Source organism: Saprolegnia diclina (genome assembly GCF_000281045.1).
Source record: "Saprolegnia diclina VS20 unplaced genomic scaffold supercont1.32, whole genome shotgun sequence".
In the NCBI taxonomy this organism is placed as follows: domain Eukaryota; phylum Oomycota; class Saprolegniomycetes; order Saprolegniales; family Saprolegniaceae; genus Saprolegnia; species Saprolegnia diclina.
This window is the reverse complement of record NW_008246099.1, coordinates 398820-414320: the sequence shown is the minus strand read 5'-3', so window position 1 is coordinate 414320 and position 15501 is coordinate 398820. Positions and strand designations below refer to the sequence as shown.

General features: G+C 57.5%; 8 protein-coding genes across 8 annotated transcripts; 4 read left to right on the top strand and 4 right to left on the bottom strand.

The window, feature by feature from the left end:
- Positions 1 to 350: 350 nt before the first annotated feature.
- SDRG_09869 (ribosomal RNA assembly protein) lies at positions 351 to 1171 on the top strand. The gene has a single exon (XM_008615825.1). The coding sequence runs from the start codon at positions 424 to 426 to the stop codon at positions 1120 to 1122; it is 699 nt and encodes a 232-aa protein (XP_008614047.1). The 5' UTR covers positions 351 to 423; the 3' UTR covers positions 1123 to 1171.
- A 12-nt stretch (positions 1172 to 1183) lies between these two features.
- Positions 1184 to 4258, top strand: SDRG_09868 (serine/threonine protein kinase). The gene is made up of 7 exons (XM_008615824.1): positions 1184 to 2063; positions 2117 to 2435; positions 2481 to 2677; positions 2725 to 3085; positions 3130 to 3609; positions 3649 to 3916; positions 3956 to 4258. The coding sequence occupies exons 1-7, from the start codon at positions 1201 to 1203 to the stop codon at positions 4207 to 4209; spliced, it is 2742 nt and encodes a 913-aa protein (XP_008614046.1). The 5' UTR covers positions 1184 to 1200; the 3' UTR covers positions 4210 to 4258.
- Positions 4259 to 4462: 204 nt separating this feature from the next.
- SDRG_09867 (hypothetical protein) lies at positions 4463 to 5801 on the bottom strand. Its single transcript, XM_008615823.1, has one exon. The coding sequence runs from the start codon at positions 5761 to 5763 to the stop codon at positions 4618 to 4620; it is 1146 nt and encodes a 381-aa protein (XP_008614045.1). The 5' UTR covers positions 5764 to 5801; the 3' UTR covers positions 4463 to 4617.
- Positions 5802 to 6045: 244 nt separating this feature from the next.
- SDRG_09866 (hypothetical protein) lies at positions 6046 to 7320 on the bottom strand. Its single transcript, XM_008615822.1, has 2 exons — positions 6412 to 7320; positions 6046 to 6364 (listed from the first exon to the last, which is right to left on the bottom strand). The coding sequence occupies exon 1, from the start codon at positions 7285 to 7287 to the stop codon at positions 6601 to 6603; it is 687 nt and encodes a 228-aa protein (XP_008614044.1). The 5' UTR covers positions 7288 to 7320; the 3' UTR covers positions 6046 to 6364; positions 6412 to 6600.
- Positions 7321 to 7974: 654 nt separating this feature from the next.
- SDRG_09865 (hypothetical protein) lies at positions 7975 to 8808 on the top strand (the record flags this gene model as incomplete). The annotated part of the gene is made up of 1 exon (XM_008615821.1): positions 7975 to 8808. The coding sequence occupies one exon, from the start codon at positions 7975 to 7977 to the stop codon at positions 8806 to 8808; it is 834 nt and encodes a 277-aa protein (XP_008614043.1).
- SDRG_09864 (hypothetical protein) lies at positions 8778 to 11275 on the bottom strand. The gene is made up of 11 exons (XM_008615820.1): positions 11168 to 11275; positions 11033 to 11113; positions 10889 to 10987; positions 10760 to 10842; positions 10392 to 10714; positions 10268 to 10340; positions 9985 to 10219; positions 9795 to 9941; positions 9662 to 9750; positions 9360 to 9609; positions 8778 to 9318 (listed from the first exon to the last, which is right to left on the bottom strand). The coding sequence occupies exons 1-11, from the start codon at positions 11207 to 11209 to the stop codon at positions 8848 to 8850; spliced, it is 1893 nt and encodes a 630-aa protein (XP_008614042.1). The 5' UTR covers positions 11210 to 11275; the 3' UTR covers positions 8778 to 8847.
- A 497-nt stretch (positions 11276 to 11772) lies between these two features.
- On the bottom strand, positions 11773 to 13458 carry SDRG_09863 (hypothetical protein; the record flags this gene model as incomplete). The annotated part of the gene is made up of 11 exons (XM_008615819.1): positions 11773 to 11893; positions 11938 to 12086; positions 12142 to 12228; positions 12273 to 12347; positions 12398 to 12536; positions 12593 to 12625; positions 12674 to 12815; positions 12860 to 12959; positions 13003 to 13107; positions 13133 to 13243; positions 13294 to 13458. 11 exons carry the CDS (start codon positions 13456 to 13458, stop codon positions 11773 to 11775), a joined length of 1227 nt encoding a protein of 408 aa, XP_008614041.1.
- A 410-nt stretch (positions 13459 to 13868) lies between these two features.
- SDRG_09862 (hypothetical protein) lies at positions 13869 to 15455 on the top strand (the record flags this gene model as incomplete). Its single annotated transcript, XM_008615818.1, has 9 exons — positions 13869 to 14033; positions 14082 to 14261; positions 14303 to 14413; positions 14444 to 14589; positions 14637 to 14669; positions 14712 to 14850; positions 14898 to 14972; positions 15017 to 15100; positions 15147 to 15455. 9 exons carry the CDS (start codon positions 13869 to 13871, stop codon positions 15453 to 15455), a joined length of 1242 nt encoding a protein of 413 aa, XP_008614040.1.
- Between the last annotated feature and the right edge of the window lie 46 nt (positions 15456 to 15501).

The window sequence follows — 15501 nt, the reverse complement described above, 5'->3', positions numbered from 1 at the left end:
CAAATATCGTGGCAAATTCCACCCAATCACCGTTTCAAAGCGTCACTACAAAACAGACACTTCAGATTCGCTAAAAAGAAAACCCTTTTTAGCCAATAGAAGAGTAGAAGAGTTGCGATCTACGTCACTCAATTCGTACGCTGCGTTCCTCCGTCCCACCGCGCTTGTCGGTCTGTAGGCGCTAGGCTATAGAGCTATCGATGCCTCTGCGCCATAGGCTTCTGTGCATCGCGGACCGCCGACCTTGTTTTGGTCATCAATTTCGACATCCCTGCAGGTCAATCGCCGGATAAAGCTGAAATAACCGGATATCCCGTCCTCGGAGCCAGCCATTTTCCATGTGATGAGGATGACCTTTCTCGTTGAAACAATTGGCTGGAGATCAATAGATTTCTTCCCTCGGCGCCCGCAGCTAATCGGATCATGGACACGGATATGCACACCGACGACGTCGTCGTGTCGACGATGCAGCTGCAGCACGCTGTCGCCGCCCAGCACGCGGACGATGACATGGACATGGATGTCTCGGACGCGCCGTCGTTTCCGGCGCTGAGCGCGCAGGAAGCCGGCGGCGGCAAGAACGACTTTCGCCGTGTGCGCGTGCCGGCGCATCGCTACACGCCGCTCAAAAACGACTGGCCCAACATCATGAAGCCGATCGTGGAGCACCTCAAGCTTCAGATCCGTATGAACACCAAGACGCGCTGCATTGAGCTCAAGAACAGCCCGCTGACGGAAGATGCCGGCGCGCTTCAGAAGGGCGCCGATTTCGTGCAGGCCTACATGATGGGTTTCGAAGTCCAGGACGCGGTCGCGCTCCTTCGTCTCGAAGATCTCTTTATCGACACGTTTGAGGTCACTGACGTCAAGATGCTCAAGGGCGACCACTTGAGCCGCGCCGTGGGTCGTCTTGCGGGCCAGGACGGCAAGACCAAGTACGCCATCGAGAACGCGACGCGCACGCGTATCGTGCTTGCGGACCAGAAGATCCACATCCTCGGCTCGTTCTCCAACATCAAGCTCGCCCGCGACGCGATCTGCTCGCTCATCATGGGTGCGCCTCCGGGCAAGGTCTACAACAAAATGAAGAACGTCGCCAACCGCATGAACGAGCGCTTCTAAGCTCTTAGAGAAGAATTGTTATCATTAATAAATACTGTATGTAAACTGCCTCTTGGGTCCCGCCAAACTGAAACGGGCATGTGGGCGCCTGCGTTCGACGCTGCCAGCGGATGCACGTACTACGTGCACTCGATCACGGGCGAAAGCGTGTGGGACATCCCACCGGGCGACGAGGTATCGACGGTCGACGCTGCAAGCAACGGCGATGCGACTTCCACGTGGCAATTTGGAGGCATGGACGACGACGGGCAGTTCTTCTTCGTGCATGCTGCGACCGGCGCCCGCGTCCGACACCTTCCTTCCGATGTCGACGAAGACGCAACGGGCGTACACGCCGGTGGCGACACCAGTCCAAGCGACACTGCGCTACCAGAGCTTGCGAGTGGCATCGATCCAGACGTGCACGCGTGCATTTTGACGCTGCTTCGCGACGTCGAGACGCACTTGGGGCCGTGGCTGCGGCGCAAGCAGCGCAATTCCAAGGCGCTTCAACGTAGCAAGCAGCGCCGGGCGTCGCCAACAAAGGTGCACGCACCGCCCAAGCCGTCTTCGAATCAGCAGCAACAGCAGGCGCCGCACCCTGACGAAATCGAGGTCGAAGTTGCCAAGATCCAAGCGCGGTTTGTGACGCGGCGCGCCCGCCTCGTCCAGAAAGCAATTGCGTCCGAGCGCACGCGCGTTCGTCAGTTCCAGATCGATTTGCGCCAGCACATGACGCGCCGCCTCATGCACCGAGCGACCAACGGCCTCGACGTGCACGGCAAGATCCACCTTCAAGTACCCGAGGTCGACACGCCAAAGACGCTGTACGAGAGCGAAGAGCGCGTCGCGCAGCGCACCGGAGCCACACGAGCGCTGGAGCGCGTCTTTGTCCTCATGGATCCACGCCAGATTGGCAAACTCAGTGCGCTGCACATTCTGTACTGCCTCGCGGCCGAACCGTACGATCTTGTCTTCTGCCCAACACATTGATTGATGAGGTTTTGCCGTGTAGGTGCCTCGAGGCCGCCGTCGCGCACAGACGCGGCTTGCGCTTGCTCGTGTCGTCGAGCGACATGCAGGCGCTCTTCCTTGATCTCGGCGTCGTCGACGTCGACATGTTTGTGTACTTTGTCGATGTCGCGGAAGAAATCTCGGAACACATTCATCACCTAAAAGCCGCGATCGAGGCCGCGGGGCTTGGCATCGTCGCGCCAGAGCTCGCCACGTGGGAGAGCAGTCTCTCGAATGTCAAGACGCCCGAGACGATCCAGTACCCCAACAGAAAGCTCGTGCTGCTCAACCACCTCGTCCGGTCGTTCAGCCACGCCATGGTACACAGCGAGAGGCTCATTATCGTCATCACGAGCGAGGAGTAGGAGGCGCTTCTTGGACAGCTACAGCATCTGCTCTTGCTGAGTTCTGAGCTACCCCCCAACGCACTGCTCTGGGAGTACAACCACAAGCACGTGTACATCCAGCTATCCTCAAATCTCCCGCTGTATTGCTGCATGTGCCGGCGCAACCGATTTCGACTCGGGAAGCTCCGCCGATACCAAGACGAAGAAGCCTACCGGTAAGCCTCGGCGCACTAAAGACACTCGAGGTATAACGTCTTGCAAGGCACGCCTGGGGGCGGCTCCTCGCAGACCGCATGGCCGACATTGAGCAGGACCTCAAAATCGCGATGGACCAAGCACCGCGGGCCGTCGCCACCGTGCGGCACCGGGGTGACCCGCACCGACTGCGGTTTGCGCCACAGCGAAATGCGTCCGTCGCAGCGAGCGTCGTAGAGGACCTCGTCGCAGCCGTCGAGCTTTTGCACCGCGACATCAATGCGCCCAGTAGTCCGAGCCGGCACGACCACATTTTTATTCGGGACTCCAAGTGGCTCCTGCACAAGCTCACGCGAGCACGCGAAGAGCTGGAGCTCCAAGAGTACGAACGCAGCTGGCTCTTTGAAGAAGACGAAGCAGCGCACGACGTACGTTATCATCATGTTGTGTTGCTGCAACGCACGTTTGCTAGCTCATGGAGAACCTCAAGGTCTCGATCGAGGCACCACTGGCCCACATCCAAGAGAGCGGGCACAAGGAGTTTCAGCGACTCTCCCACGCGTGCACGCTACCGTCGATCTTCCTTCAGCGATTACACTACGACCGGCTCTTGGCTGCGCGCCCCACGACTGGGCAGCTCGTGCTGCGCATGTATGACAGCGCGACCAGCGCATACTGCGTCCTCTACATTGCCTCGTCCACGACGTCGCGGGAAGCAGCGTTCGTCGTCGAGACAGCCCAGCGCATGCAGGCGCGACTGAGCGAGACCAACCTCGTTGCTGTCCACCACGCCTTCTCGTGCGTGTACCAGCAGTTTGCAGCGATGAACGGCAACCTCAACGAGTGCTGGCCAGTGACTTTTGTCGCGCTCGACGACTGCATCCTTGGGGAGTACTTGACGTCGGCGCCATCGCCGCTGCCGCAAGCCGACGTCCTCTCCATTATGACAACGGTATGATCACACCTCGACTTGATTCTAGAACGTCACTAGGTGGCGGCAGCGCTGGCGTCGCTGCACAGCCAAGGCATTTTGCATTTGAATTTGACGCCGTCCAACTTGTACCGGACGCGAGACCATCAACTCAAAGTGGGCGGCCTCCTCCTCTTCAAGACACCGTATAGCGAGTCCGACGTCGCTGCGGGCATGCGTCGCATGGCGCACTTGCTGTCACCGGTCATTGTGCCGCCGGAGGACGACGCTGTCTCTGAAAAGACAGACATGTGGGCCCTCGGCTGCCTCCTCTACTACCTCGTGACTGGTACATACGCGGTTGAGGTCGAGATTGAGATTGCGATAGGATCCAATCATATGTGCAAACTCAAGCCGTTGTCGTTCCTCATGAATGAAATTCCTCTGCGCTACGGCACAAGTCTCCGCACGTGCCTCCGCATGCTTTTGCAGCCGACGGCAAAACACCGACCGTCGGCCGCCGACATTTTCAACTTTTTATCGCTTGCGAGTCCCGACGAAGCGCCCAGTGGTATCCCGAGTCTTTCGCACAAGAAAAAATCAACGCCCGAGCTTGAGCCACTGCGTCCCGCGCCCGTATAGCGCTCTTGCTATAGCGACAATGACGAACTAAATACCGAATATTCTTTGCAATCGTAACTTCTGCGTCTTGCTTGTGGCCAAGTGTGCCGCAGTATCATGCCCATCAAAGACACAGGGACATGCTACATCGAGCAACATCGACAGGTGTGCCTTATAAAGCCGAGAAGGAACGGTCCTCACCGAGCGTGGCGTCTACCATAATGGCCCTCTCAGGGCTTGAACACAGAGATGCAAATTGGAGAGTGAATTATGTAGTTATGAATGATCTGGTCAATATTGTCGTAGACACGCAATACAAAAGACACGCAGGACCAGAACGGAACGACACGGATGTCCATGCGTTTTGGACGTTCTTGAGCACGAAGCTGCCGGTGCCGATGCGGACGCTCCCTGCACTCACACGCGCGACTAAATGCTCTGCGTCGATGGTGCAGGCGACTGAGGTTTCGCAGCAGCAGTTGTCGGTGAAGTGGCGCTGGGACCTTGTGCCCGACGCACCATCTGCAGCAACTCGGCGCGCTCCGTTGCGTTGGGCTCTTGCTTGGCGAGGGCTTCGGCAGCTGCAATTTTCTTTGCTTCCAAGCACGTCTTGACGACATGGCGCAGCGTGATCATGGGCTTTTGCGGCAGCATCCACAGCAGCAGCTCGCACTGGTCCATGTCAACACAGGCGTGGACGGCGGTCCACCAGAACTGTTTGGGGTGGACCCAAAACGTCTCGGCGAGGGTGACCGCCTCCACCATCAAGTTGGTTTGGAAGAACGGTGCGAGCGCCACGAGGTTGTAGATCGTATCCATGACCGAGCGGTCCAAGAAGACACTGTCATGCAGCTCGCTCTTGACGTCGACAGAAATGTGCAGCAGGTCTTGCTCCCAGCGCATCTGCTTCTCAAGCAAGAGTTTGTGGTCCGTGACCGACTGGTTGCAGAAGATCTGACTCGACGTTGGCGGCACGTTCGACGAGACGAGCGACGCAGCCAGCGCGAGTTTCTTAAGGCGACCATCGATCGTTGGCTCGCGATACGCGAGCTTGGCGGTGAGGGTACCCGCGCCGGATGCATCGCGCGCCTTCTGCTGCACCTTGCACAGCAGCTCGAGGTCGTGCGACGAATCGTACTGATGCTGACGCCAGAGTCGCTGCGCCCGCTGGCAGCCCGCAAGGCCGTCGAGGAAGGCTTCGTCATTGGCACACGAAGCTTTGAAGGCCAATATGGCCTCGAAGAGCTCGTTTGTGTCATGGTCTCGACGCGCGCTGAGCTCGCGCAAGCGCAGCTCCAAATCGGAGACCGCCCGCGTCGTGTCAACGGGCTTGACAGTCTTGGTGATCTTGACGGGGGTTGTCGGCATGTAGGATGGTAGCGGCAGGAGGAGTGCGTGCTTCTTCTTGTCGTGCTCGTGGAGGCGCGCTCGGACCTCAGCGGCTGTCGGCGTCGTCTTGGGTAGCACTGGCCTCTTGGCCATCGCGGCCTTGAGCGCGTCGTAGAAGGCTGTGATTTCATGGTGGGCCATGATGTGGCACTCATGGCTGTCGTCGGACGACTGGAGCGCTCCCATCGGTGCAGGTGGCAGGTATTTTTGGATCTGGGTCGGCCAATCGTATCAGCGAGCGCTCACTCGTCGCGTCCCTCGGCGTCTGCACTGACACAACATGAGCCTGAACCTCGATCCTAAGCTATCGATCCCATGGAGGCTGTACGTCTTAGCGGTGTCATGCAACGTGCTGTCGGGGTGGTCTCTCCTGTAAGGCCCACGTTTGTTGCATATCTCATGCATGGTTACGCCACGGAGAAAGCTTGTCGCGCAGTGCAATTTGCACTTGCCAGACGCACGCAAACGCACGAGATGCAAATCGGTCTTACTGACGGACGCAATGACACACAAGTAGAGAGACCAACAAGAGCGCCTTGAGCGTGTGATTAGAGCTCTCCGATTTTGTACCCGGCGTGGCCGTGCTTGTACGAGTTGTCCATTTTGGTGCTATAGCGTACCCGACACGAGGGCTCGTCACCAGACCAGGCGCCCATCTCGCACGTGCGCGTCGAGGAGCCGAGTAGCTCATGCGTAGCGTCGCACGAATACGTAGCCGTCGCACCCGACTCGCGGCCGGTGACGGTCACGGATCCCCACGGGATTCTCGTGCTCAAGATTGGGCACACTACAGGACGGATCAAGTCGCCGACACCTCTGCATTGCCGTGCGTACATGGTGGCGGAAGATGGGACTTGGTTTCTTGCCAGCTCCTGGCGTCGCAGCGCTGCGCCAGCATGGCACTCAGCAAGACGACCGTTCGTCGCATCGCTCGCAGAGACGTTATGCGCAACCGTTACGTCTCGTACGATGCAGGAGTATTTCGTTTGTTATTACCCGCGCCAGCAACACCCCATCATCAATCTAATACTCCTTGTCGCCGCCGTGCTGCACGACCTCGCCGTTGCCGTTGTACTTGAGCGTCTTGACCCAGTGGCTGTGGCCGCCAGCGGCGTGCTTAAAGTGCGACGACGCCTTCTTGCCGTACTTCTTGAGCTTGTTCTCGACGTCGACGGGCAAAAAGTTGTGCGAGTACGCGATCTTGCCCTCAAAGTCCTCCTTCTCGGCGACGGGCATGACTTCGGTCGACCAGCCCTGGCGCGTCGCAAAGGCCACGGCCTCTTCCTTCGTGTTGAACTTCATGACCATAGCGTCCATCGGGTCGGCACCGCTCGTCCAGCCCATGAGCGGGTTCTGCCACGTCTGGCGCGTGCCAAAGCGGATCTCCCAGTGGTGCGTGTTGTAGTCGCCGCTTTGCATCTGGTTGCGGCACGGCATGTAGATGATCGCCTTGCGGCCTTTCGTCCACTCGCCGACAAAGTTGACGACCGAGCATTCCTTCGGGTGCGGCAGCGAGACCTCGCCGACGATCGGGTTCTCCCACGCCGACGCGTGCGGCGGGAGCACGTCGTAGCGGCGCGCGCACTGCGTCTCCTGGATCTCCTTCATCAAGGCGCTGTCGTCAGGCTTCTCTTCGGCAGGCGCGGCCGAGAAGGCGCGGAAGGCCGCCACGGGCTTCCGGGCGCGGACCACCGTACGAAGCATCATCATCTCTTGATCTTGCGAAGGAAATTTAGTGGTTTTGGCTGACTGCTCGTGTTCGTCCGTCCGTGCGTCACGCTCCGGACAGTATCCGGATGCTTCGCGCCAAGATGGCCACGATGCCATGATGCTCGTCAGTTCACAGGGACGGGAATCGAAGACGCTTCCTAGATAGCTTCGTGTACATGGCTGCCGTCGCACATGCAAATGGCGATCATGGCTGGCACCAGTAGCAACGAACGAACAATCAGCGAGTTGAAGCTGCCGTCAAGAGCGACGTCGACAGGTTGCAACTCATTTCTGGCGGGAGGATTCAAACCAGCGAGTGTACCGATATCACAACCTTTGGAAGAGATAGCTGCGCGCTTGATACTATAGGCGTCAGTAGCAAACCTCGTTCGCTTCAGACGGACGCCACCGGTCTTGTACTAGTAGTATAGTGTTATTTGCGTTGCTCTATGGAAGGGTATTTAGTACTAGAACTAGAAGGAACGCATCCAACGAGACTACATATCAGTACGCAGGGATCTTTAATGGTAGGCCGATAGCAATCACGAGGAGGTGCATCGAGCTGGGTGCATCTTGGCTTGCAGTCGAATCACTGTTGTCTGTGATTGGATAAAATAGCTTGAATCTGCCCATCGTTTCAGCCAATGGCCTTTCGAATACGACGATGATGCAACAACATCTTTTACGATGGCAAGCGTGGCCGAGCTCCAAGACGCGTTCGTCGCGGGCGACCTCCAGACCGCACTGGATGGAAGCCGCGCGTGGCTCACTGCGTCGCTGCATCTCAACCCCGACCTCGTCGCAGCCTCATCGTCGCTCAACCTTCTCTGCGCTGACATTAACGTCGGTCTCGATGCGCCACCGATGGACGAAGACCTCGAGGCCACCATCGCCATCTTCATGCAGTCCATTTTCGAGCTCAACACAGCCAACGAACTTCTCTCGCTTGCTGACGTTCTGCGCATCACGTCGCCCATTCCATGCGAGCTCGGGCTCATCTGGGCCTCGTTTCTCGCGGCCATGTCCGAGACTGCCGAAGCCAATACGTTCTTGACGCGAACCCTCGAGACGCTGCGGGCGGGCATGCAGGCGGACCCTTCTCGGGTCGAGGAGCTTACTGCGTTGTATGAGACTGCGTATGAAATCCTCGTCTCCAAAGTCTTCCTGGCCAACGCGTCCTGCGATGCGCGCACGATCCTGCGGCAGATCGATGCCGACAAGGTGCTGCGCAGCAGTGCCAAGGCGTCTCTTGGCGAGCTTCTGGAATCGATCGAGGTACCGGCGGCAGCGCCAGTGGCAACCTCAACGACACCATCGAAAACAAACAACGCGCCTCGCCCGTTGCCAGGGCGGACGCCCGCCGCTTCGCACTCTGTGCTGACCGACACGTCAACGCAAATCATGATCGGCGCTGTTGCCGTCGCGGCCGTGTGTGCGATCAAGTACCGGTCGCAGCTCCAAGCGTCGGCCTACGACGTCCTGCAAGCGCTTGGTGATATCAAGGGCATGCTGCTTGGGTAAGCCTCGCATGATTTTTTTTAAATATACGCTCTTGCCGTACTACAACACTTTGGACGCTGTCGACGAGATGCGCGGGATCAAGCTCTCGCGACGGGCGCGGTTGTTGGGCCGCGCCGGCGTCGCTGGTGTTGGCGTCGCAGCGCGGAAGACGATCGGATGGGACGACAGGCGGCGTTGAGGCAACAGAGACGTTCCCCGCACGCTCTTGGCGGGCGCTGCCTCACGTGCTTGGTTGCGCGACGGTGACTTGGCAGGCGTGGCCACCGACTTGGTGACCGAAGGCGGGGCCTTGGTGGCGGATGGTGGGGCCTTCGTGACGGATGGAGGAGCTTTTGTGACGGAGCGCGGGGTCGTGGCTTTACGTGGTGTCGAGGTCGCTCGAGACGTCGTTGCCTGGCGCGGGGTCGTTGGCTGGATACGGAGTGCGCGCATGCGACCGAGCTCCCTCTCCATGTCTTCGACTTTGTCTTGCAACGCTTTCTTTTCATTCTCGAGCTTCTCGATCGTTCGCTACAGAGAATGCTGAGCAACTGTCGAGGTGCGCATCGTACGTGAAGGGAGTGAAGCTGTGGCGTGTCCACTGTCTTGAGGCTGAGTTTCGCGCGCTTAGTGTCGGCCAAGTGCTGGCTTGAGAACATCGCCGCGTCGATACTCTTGCGCTTCGTACGCACCTCGGCGAGCTCACGACGCAAGGACGCGTTCTCTTCCTCGAGCTTCTCGGCGCGCTGAATGTGCGTCATGGCTGCCGTCACAACGTGCATTTTGGGGCGGATTTTGATGTTCTTGGCGCGGTTCGCATACCTAACAGCGACGCCGTTGGTTGGGTCTCGACGACTCGGAGAAAAAGGCCTACTTGAGCGTGTTGTGGCTCTCGTCAAAGGACTTGTGCGACGGGTTGATATTGGCGATCATGATCAAGCGGCAGTCGCCTTCGAGCGAGCTCTACACAGGTTGTCAGTTTGTACACACCTCCATCATCGTCGCACTTTGAGCAAGTGCGTAAGCTTGCTGTCACGGTACTTTGCGCGACTGATGGGGCGCACTTCCTTCAGCCGCGCCGACGGCTCGGACCGCCGACGCATCGCAGGCGTCGAAGAGAGCGCGTTGATTGCGTTGGCAAGGGCCAAAAGCGACTACGGAAGCTCGATACCGAAAATACACTGTCAACCTCGATACCTTGTTGATGTTGGCACCTTCCGCCAAGCGCGCGCCCGAGTTTTCCGTCTTGCACGCTCGCTCCGAGCCCGCGAGGTCGATAAGCGACAGCTTGGCGCATGTCATCTCAGTGTTCGGACTGCTCTTGCGCATAAGGTCGACAGTCTTGTGCTTGACGGTCACTTGCAGCACCGCGTGCGACCGTGACGACACTGCGTTCGCAACAGTCGACTCGGTGCGTCGGTTCTTGTTACCCCTACACGTATCATAAGATTGGTTGTTGTTGGTTGCGCGGGAGTCGTACTGGCGAAGAATGTTGAGCACCTCGACAGCGCTTCGGACTTGGCGATGCGCGAGGCCGCTCACATGAACAGCACCTACGTCTGCGTTAGTCGGCTGCATGGAACGATGCACTGTCGTCGTTGTACTCGTGTGTTCTCGCAGCTGCAGGTTGACGCCCTTTGGGTCAATGAGGTCGCAGATGGTCTCGTTGTAGACTTCCAAGTACGACACGGTGACCATCCACTCGGAGGCGCGACCTTCGGTCTCTTGGGCGATCTTCTCTTCTCTCTCGCGGAGACGAATCAGTCGAAAGATGTCCGAAAGCGACTGCGGGATGATGCCATCGACAGGCAGCGATTGCGGCTGCCCATCGTAGTCGAAATCGTCCTCCGAGAGCTCGTCCAACGAGTGCCCGTCGCGCTCAGAGCCCATCATTGTGTGTGTCTTTCCAGCGCCTGTCGCTCCATATCTACAGGCAGCGTCAAGCAAGTTCACTTCGCACACCATGCTGTACGCAAAGATGGTCGCGTTGTAGCCGTCGAGGATTGTCGGGATGATGTTCTTGACTGTTCGCTCATACACTTCATCCTGCGTAGCCTACACGCGCCATGCATGTGACGGTGCTTGGCTATGGACGCTATACCTCTTCGGAGAACGCAATGTCGTATGCATATTCGTTGGACGACCCTTTCTGGCTCTTGAGATACCCGACCCGCGCAGCCTCCTTCTCGATAACGACTGTCTGTCCATGCGTCGTGAGCTCATCATCCAGCGTCGATCGTCGCACCTGATCGTTGGCGACGCTACAGCAGCTCCGCTGGCCTTCTTGGAGCTCCTTCTCGGAGATGGGCCGGAGACGCACCGCGACCTACACGCATGCGACCATCGACGTCGAATCCTCATGGAGCGTCCAAGCGCGTACGATGACGTTGGGAATGCTCGTCGGGTCATCCTCGCTCGTCATGCTGCAGCCCGTCGTCGTCGCAACGGCCTTCCCAAGCGGTGCGCAATCCCGGAATGATCCCGCAACGCAGTAGATACTCACTCAAATTTTGTATGGTATACTAAAACCCAGCTATCAAGAGGTTGGGTGTCCCAACCGAGCGCCAAACGTCTGTGCTACAGGAAGTATGATTTCTCGTCACTGTCTCATTTCGCCCGGGCAAGCAGAACCCCAACCGCGTCACAGCGATTCTCAGCTGCCTTGTACCGGAATGTTTCACACTGTTCATACAGTAGGCCCTTCTTATCGATGCGATCACTTCACCTGCGCAGTGTTGTGTACCTCACAAGAGGTCGCCCGTCAACAGCTAAATGTACCGAGTATTTGAGACGATTTCGATAATTATATGGAGGGTTGCGAGCCAGCTGGTGGCGTTCCAGTCGTTCCAATTTTGAAAATTCAAAACGCAAAATCTCGGAAAGATACCGAGATTTGCCGGCGGGAATCACTCCATGCGTCTCAAATGTATTGAATTGCGCACACATCATGTCGCGTTGAATCGTGCAAAGCGCTCCATGCGCGTCTTAGCCCAAGAGGACAATCCCGCGCTTCAGAAAGTAGAGCTTGAAGCAAATGTACGCGACGAAGGGGAAGACTGCAAGGATTCCCAAGAGGATGAAGAAGAGCCCGTCGACTTCTTGGAGGCTCGAGTTGAGTTCATGCCAAAGGCGCCCGTGACAAAGGTGGACACGTTGATAAATGTTGTAAACGACGTCAGCGACAAGTCGACCGAGAGGAGCGAGTTTCGCGTCGCGTCGAGCTGCATCATGACGATGCTCTCGGTGTTCTCAATGTTGTTCATTGTGAGCTCGATGCGCGCTCGCTGGTTGTACATTTCCTAGCCATGCATCTCAACTGTAAACTCTGATCCCTCCAGTAGCGTCAAAGGCTACCTGTAAATAGGTCTCCAAGAGGGCTTCTGCGTACTCCGAGTCGTAGCTCCAACTGCCATCCGGCAGGTAGCACGGCGTGTCCATCATCTATACGCCGCATTAGCTTGCTTTGGATGGAAACGAGACCGGACTTTGGTCAAGTAGAGGTAATGCAGCGTGTACTCATCTTCGAGCGTCTCGATCAAAATCCGATGCAGACCATTGACCTGCGCTCAAACTCAATCACAGCCCATACATGTATGCAGTGAGATGATACCTGTGATTTGAGTTCGTTGAGAACGTTTTTGAGGGTTCGGAGGCGCTCGAGTTCTTTGGTTCGCACTTGGGATTGGGAGATTTTGTCCATGGCCGTTTGAGCGATCGGGATCACGCGGTCGCAGTCCGCAGTGAGCATCCTGCCATACAACAACGTTATATACACACCTCTTTGATGGCAAAATCAAAGACGTACCGAACCATGGTCGCCAAAATGGCTTCTAGGGCGCTGTACACCGCGTTCATGTACACGTCATTTTAAACCATTGCGCTGTACCGAAACTCAAACGGCATCGATTTGGGGTCGTTGCCAAAGATGGGTTCCTTGAAGTGCTGCTTGAGCGTCGAGATGAGCCCGTCCGCCCCGTCGGGCAAAAATACGTAGCAGCAATTGCGGAGCACCACGCTTCGAAGCGGGTCTACGCAAGAGAGTCACATCAAGGCCACAAGCGTGCTAAAATACCCGTGTTGATCAAGATGGCTTGTTTGCGAACCACAAAGGACGGTTCGTTGGAGATCGAGAACGTGCTGTCGAGCTTGCGCATGTCTCGCACATGAATGCTCTACTTGTTGTCTCAGTGTTGCGATATTGTCAAGCGGCGGTACCGCCACGTCGCTGGTGCCAAAGATGGGTAGACCTAAGGACTTGCTGCGCCGGCGGGGGTCGCTGCCGGGGATTGGGAGCCAGTATACACTGGTGATTGAGAGATACTAGTACATGTGGAGGTGCTTGGACCTGGTGGCGTTGCAATGACATGTCATTCGCGTTCGCTTGCACCAATTTAAGTACGTCGGCGCGCGAGATCTCTTCGTAGCTCACGCTGCCGTCGTCCGCAAACCGAAGCGCCTATGGACATTGCCCTAGAAACAACAAAACTTGCAAAGCCAAATGCCCACCAAACGCTTGCCGTTGCGTGGGAGGGGCTCGGCGGTGCAGAGGATGTCGCGGTGGCGGCTCGCGAGCATGTCGGGTACGAGGATGATATCGTGGGCGTCCGACGACTTGGTTGCTGTCCGGCGGAAGCTTGGCGTCACCACCTGTGCGAACGGCGTCGCGTCCATGCCGCACGCGGACCAAAATGAAAGAGTAACATTCGCAGCCCGCCATGGAGGTTTCACGCAAAGCAAAGCAGGCTTTCTTTACGTACCCTAGCCTCGACAAACGAGAAAACGCTGGCCCAAAGCTCCCGCTTGTGCGCTAATGAGGGAGGACGAAGTGATCCTGGACTACCACGATGACCAACTTTGCAAAGCAAAATTCACTAAACCTTGTTTCTACTGTGCTTTAATGATATGCCACCATCGTCGCCAAGCATCTCGTCTCTTCTACCAACCGACAGACCCCAGATCCTGGACGTCTCGCTTGCCTGTGCAAAAATGGCGCGAAACCGCATCGGCCCGTTGATCCGGATAACTATACCGTATCCGGAAGATCGCAAAATCTTCCAGCCGAATATCGAATACCGACCGCCATGGCCAGCACGCTCGAGGCGCTCGTCAAGCCGCCGGTCGACGCCGGCTCGTGGGTTCAAGTCCACGCGCGCTCGCTCAAGGAGATCGTCACCGTCGACCAGCTTCCGACGCGGGCGACGTCGCGGCTCTCGGACGAGTCCTTCCTCAAGACCGGGCTGCAGGACGTACGACACTGCCAACTCTGGCTGGCGGCGTCAACACTCCGCTCGTAGGTGCTGCGTTTTGACGTGAGCGGCAAGGCGAGCCTCGTGCAGCTGCGCCGCTCCGATGTCCTCAAGATGACGCAGCAAGCCGCCATGGAGGTGCCATCGCCGCGGTCGCCTAAGGACGACCAGCACCTCTCGTCACCGCGCCTAAACGCTGGCATGGGCCTGCCCCACTCGGACGCGCAGGTTCGCCATCGGTTAGCTTCGAAGCTTGATGCGGTGCGTAGTCTGTGCACATGCGGGACTTGCGCAAGCTCGACTATGCGTTCGTCGAGTCGTACGAGCCGTCCATTGTCGTGCGCAAACAGGCCATCTTGATCAACGCGGGCACGTCGCCTGTATGCATCACAGTGTTGTACTGATCCAAGCCAGTAGATCCGATTCGGTCGGTGATCATGCGCGAGTGCTGCTTGCTCTTCGTCCCCGACCCGCACCACGCGCTCGTGCACCTGTTGACCGAGCGCTTCCAAGAGCCGATCCACGACGAGGACTCGGAGATGCCATTCGAGTTTCGGTACTGCGCACTCTTCCTCTTTTTTCTTACCCTTGAAATGTACATAGCGCGCTAGAAGCCATCCTTGCGACCGTCTGCAAGTACACTTTGCCGCAAAATTGGGTGTCCACACGGGAGCGTAGGTTCCTCGCAGACGACTTTACTAAGATGGCGCCGATCGTCAACAGCTCGCTCGAGCGACTTGCGAGCGCCCAAATGTCGTCCGGCGAACTCGAGACACTGCGGACGCTCAAGAACGCGATGAACGAGTTTGAGTCCCAGGTGCCATGGCTTGGGATTGTATTTTCTAAGCGAATTGTTGCTCATAGGTCAACGGACTCCGCCGTGTGCTCATGGAGGTGCTGGACAATGAAGTCGACTTGCACTTGATGTATTTGACCAAAGTACGTCGACTCGTCTCGAATCTTTGTCGTCAACGCGCGAGTAGCTGTACCAAAACCCGCTGATGCTCAACGAGCTCTGGACGTTCGACGCGGAAGAAGCCGAGTCGCTCCTCGAAGTGTACCTCCAAGTACATAACTTCATACCCTAGCAATGGTATCGAGTGCAGACGGTAGGACATTCACTCGACCAAGACCAAGGTCGCGCTCATCCTCCACCGAATCCAAAACACCGAGAGCGTCGTCATGCTCAAGATGGACGCGGTGCGCAACTACCTCCTCACCGCCGACATGATCTTTACGCTCATCATGGTCTGCATGACCTTTGGCATGTTTGTCACCGCCGCATTTGGCATGAACCTCACGTCCGGCCTCGAAGCCACGCCGGGGGCGTTCATCACCGTCCTCTTCTCCACGATCGGCTTCTCGGCCGTCACCATCTTCGCCGGTATCGCCTTCTTCAAGAGTCGAGGAGTCATCATCTAAAGAATCCACTCGTACGTATGCTTTTGCCTGTCGATGCGTCTTCACG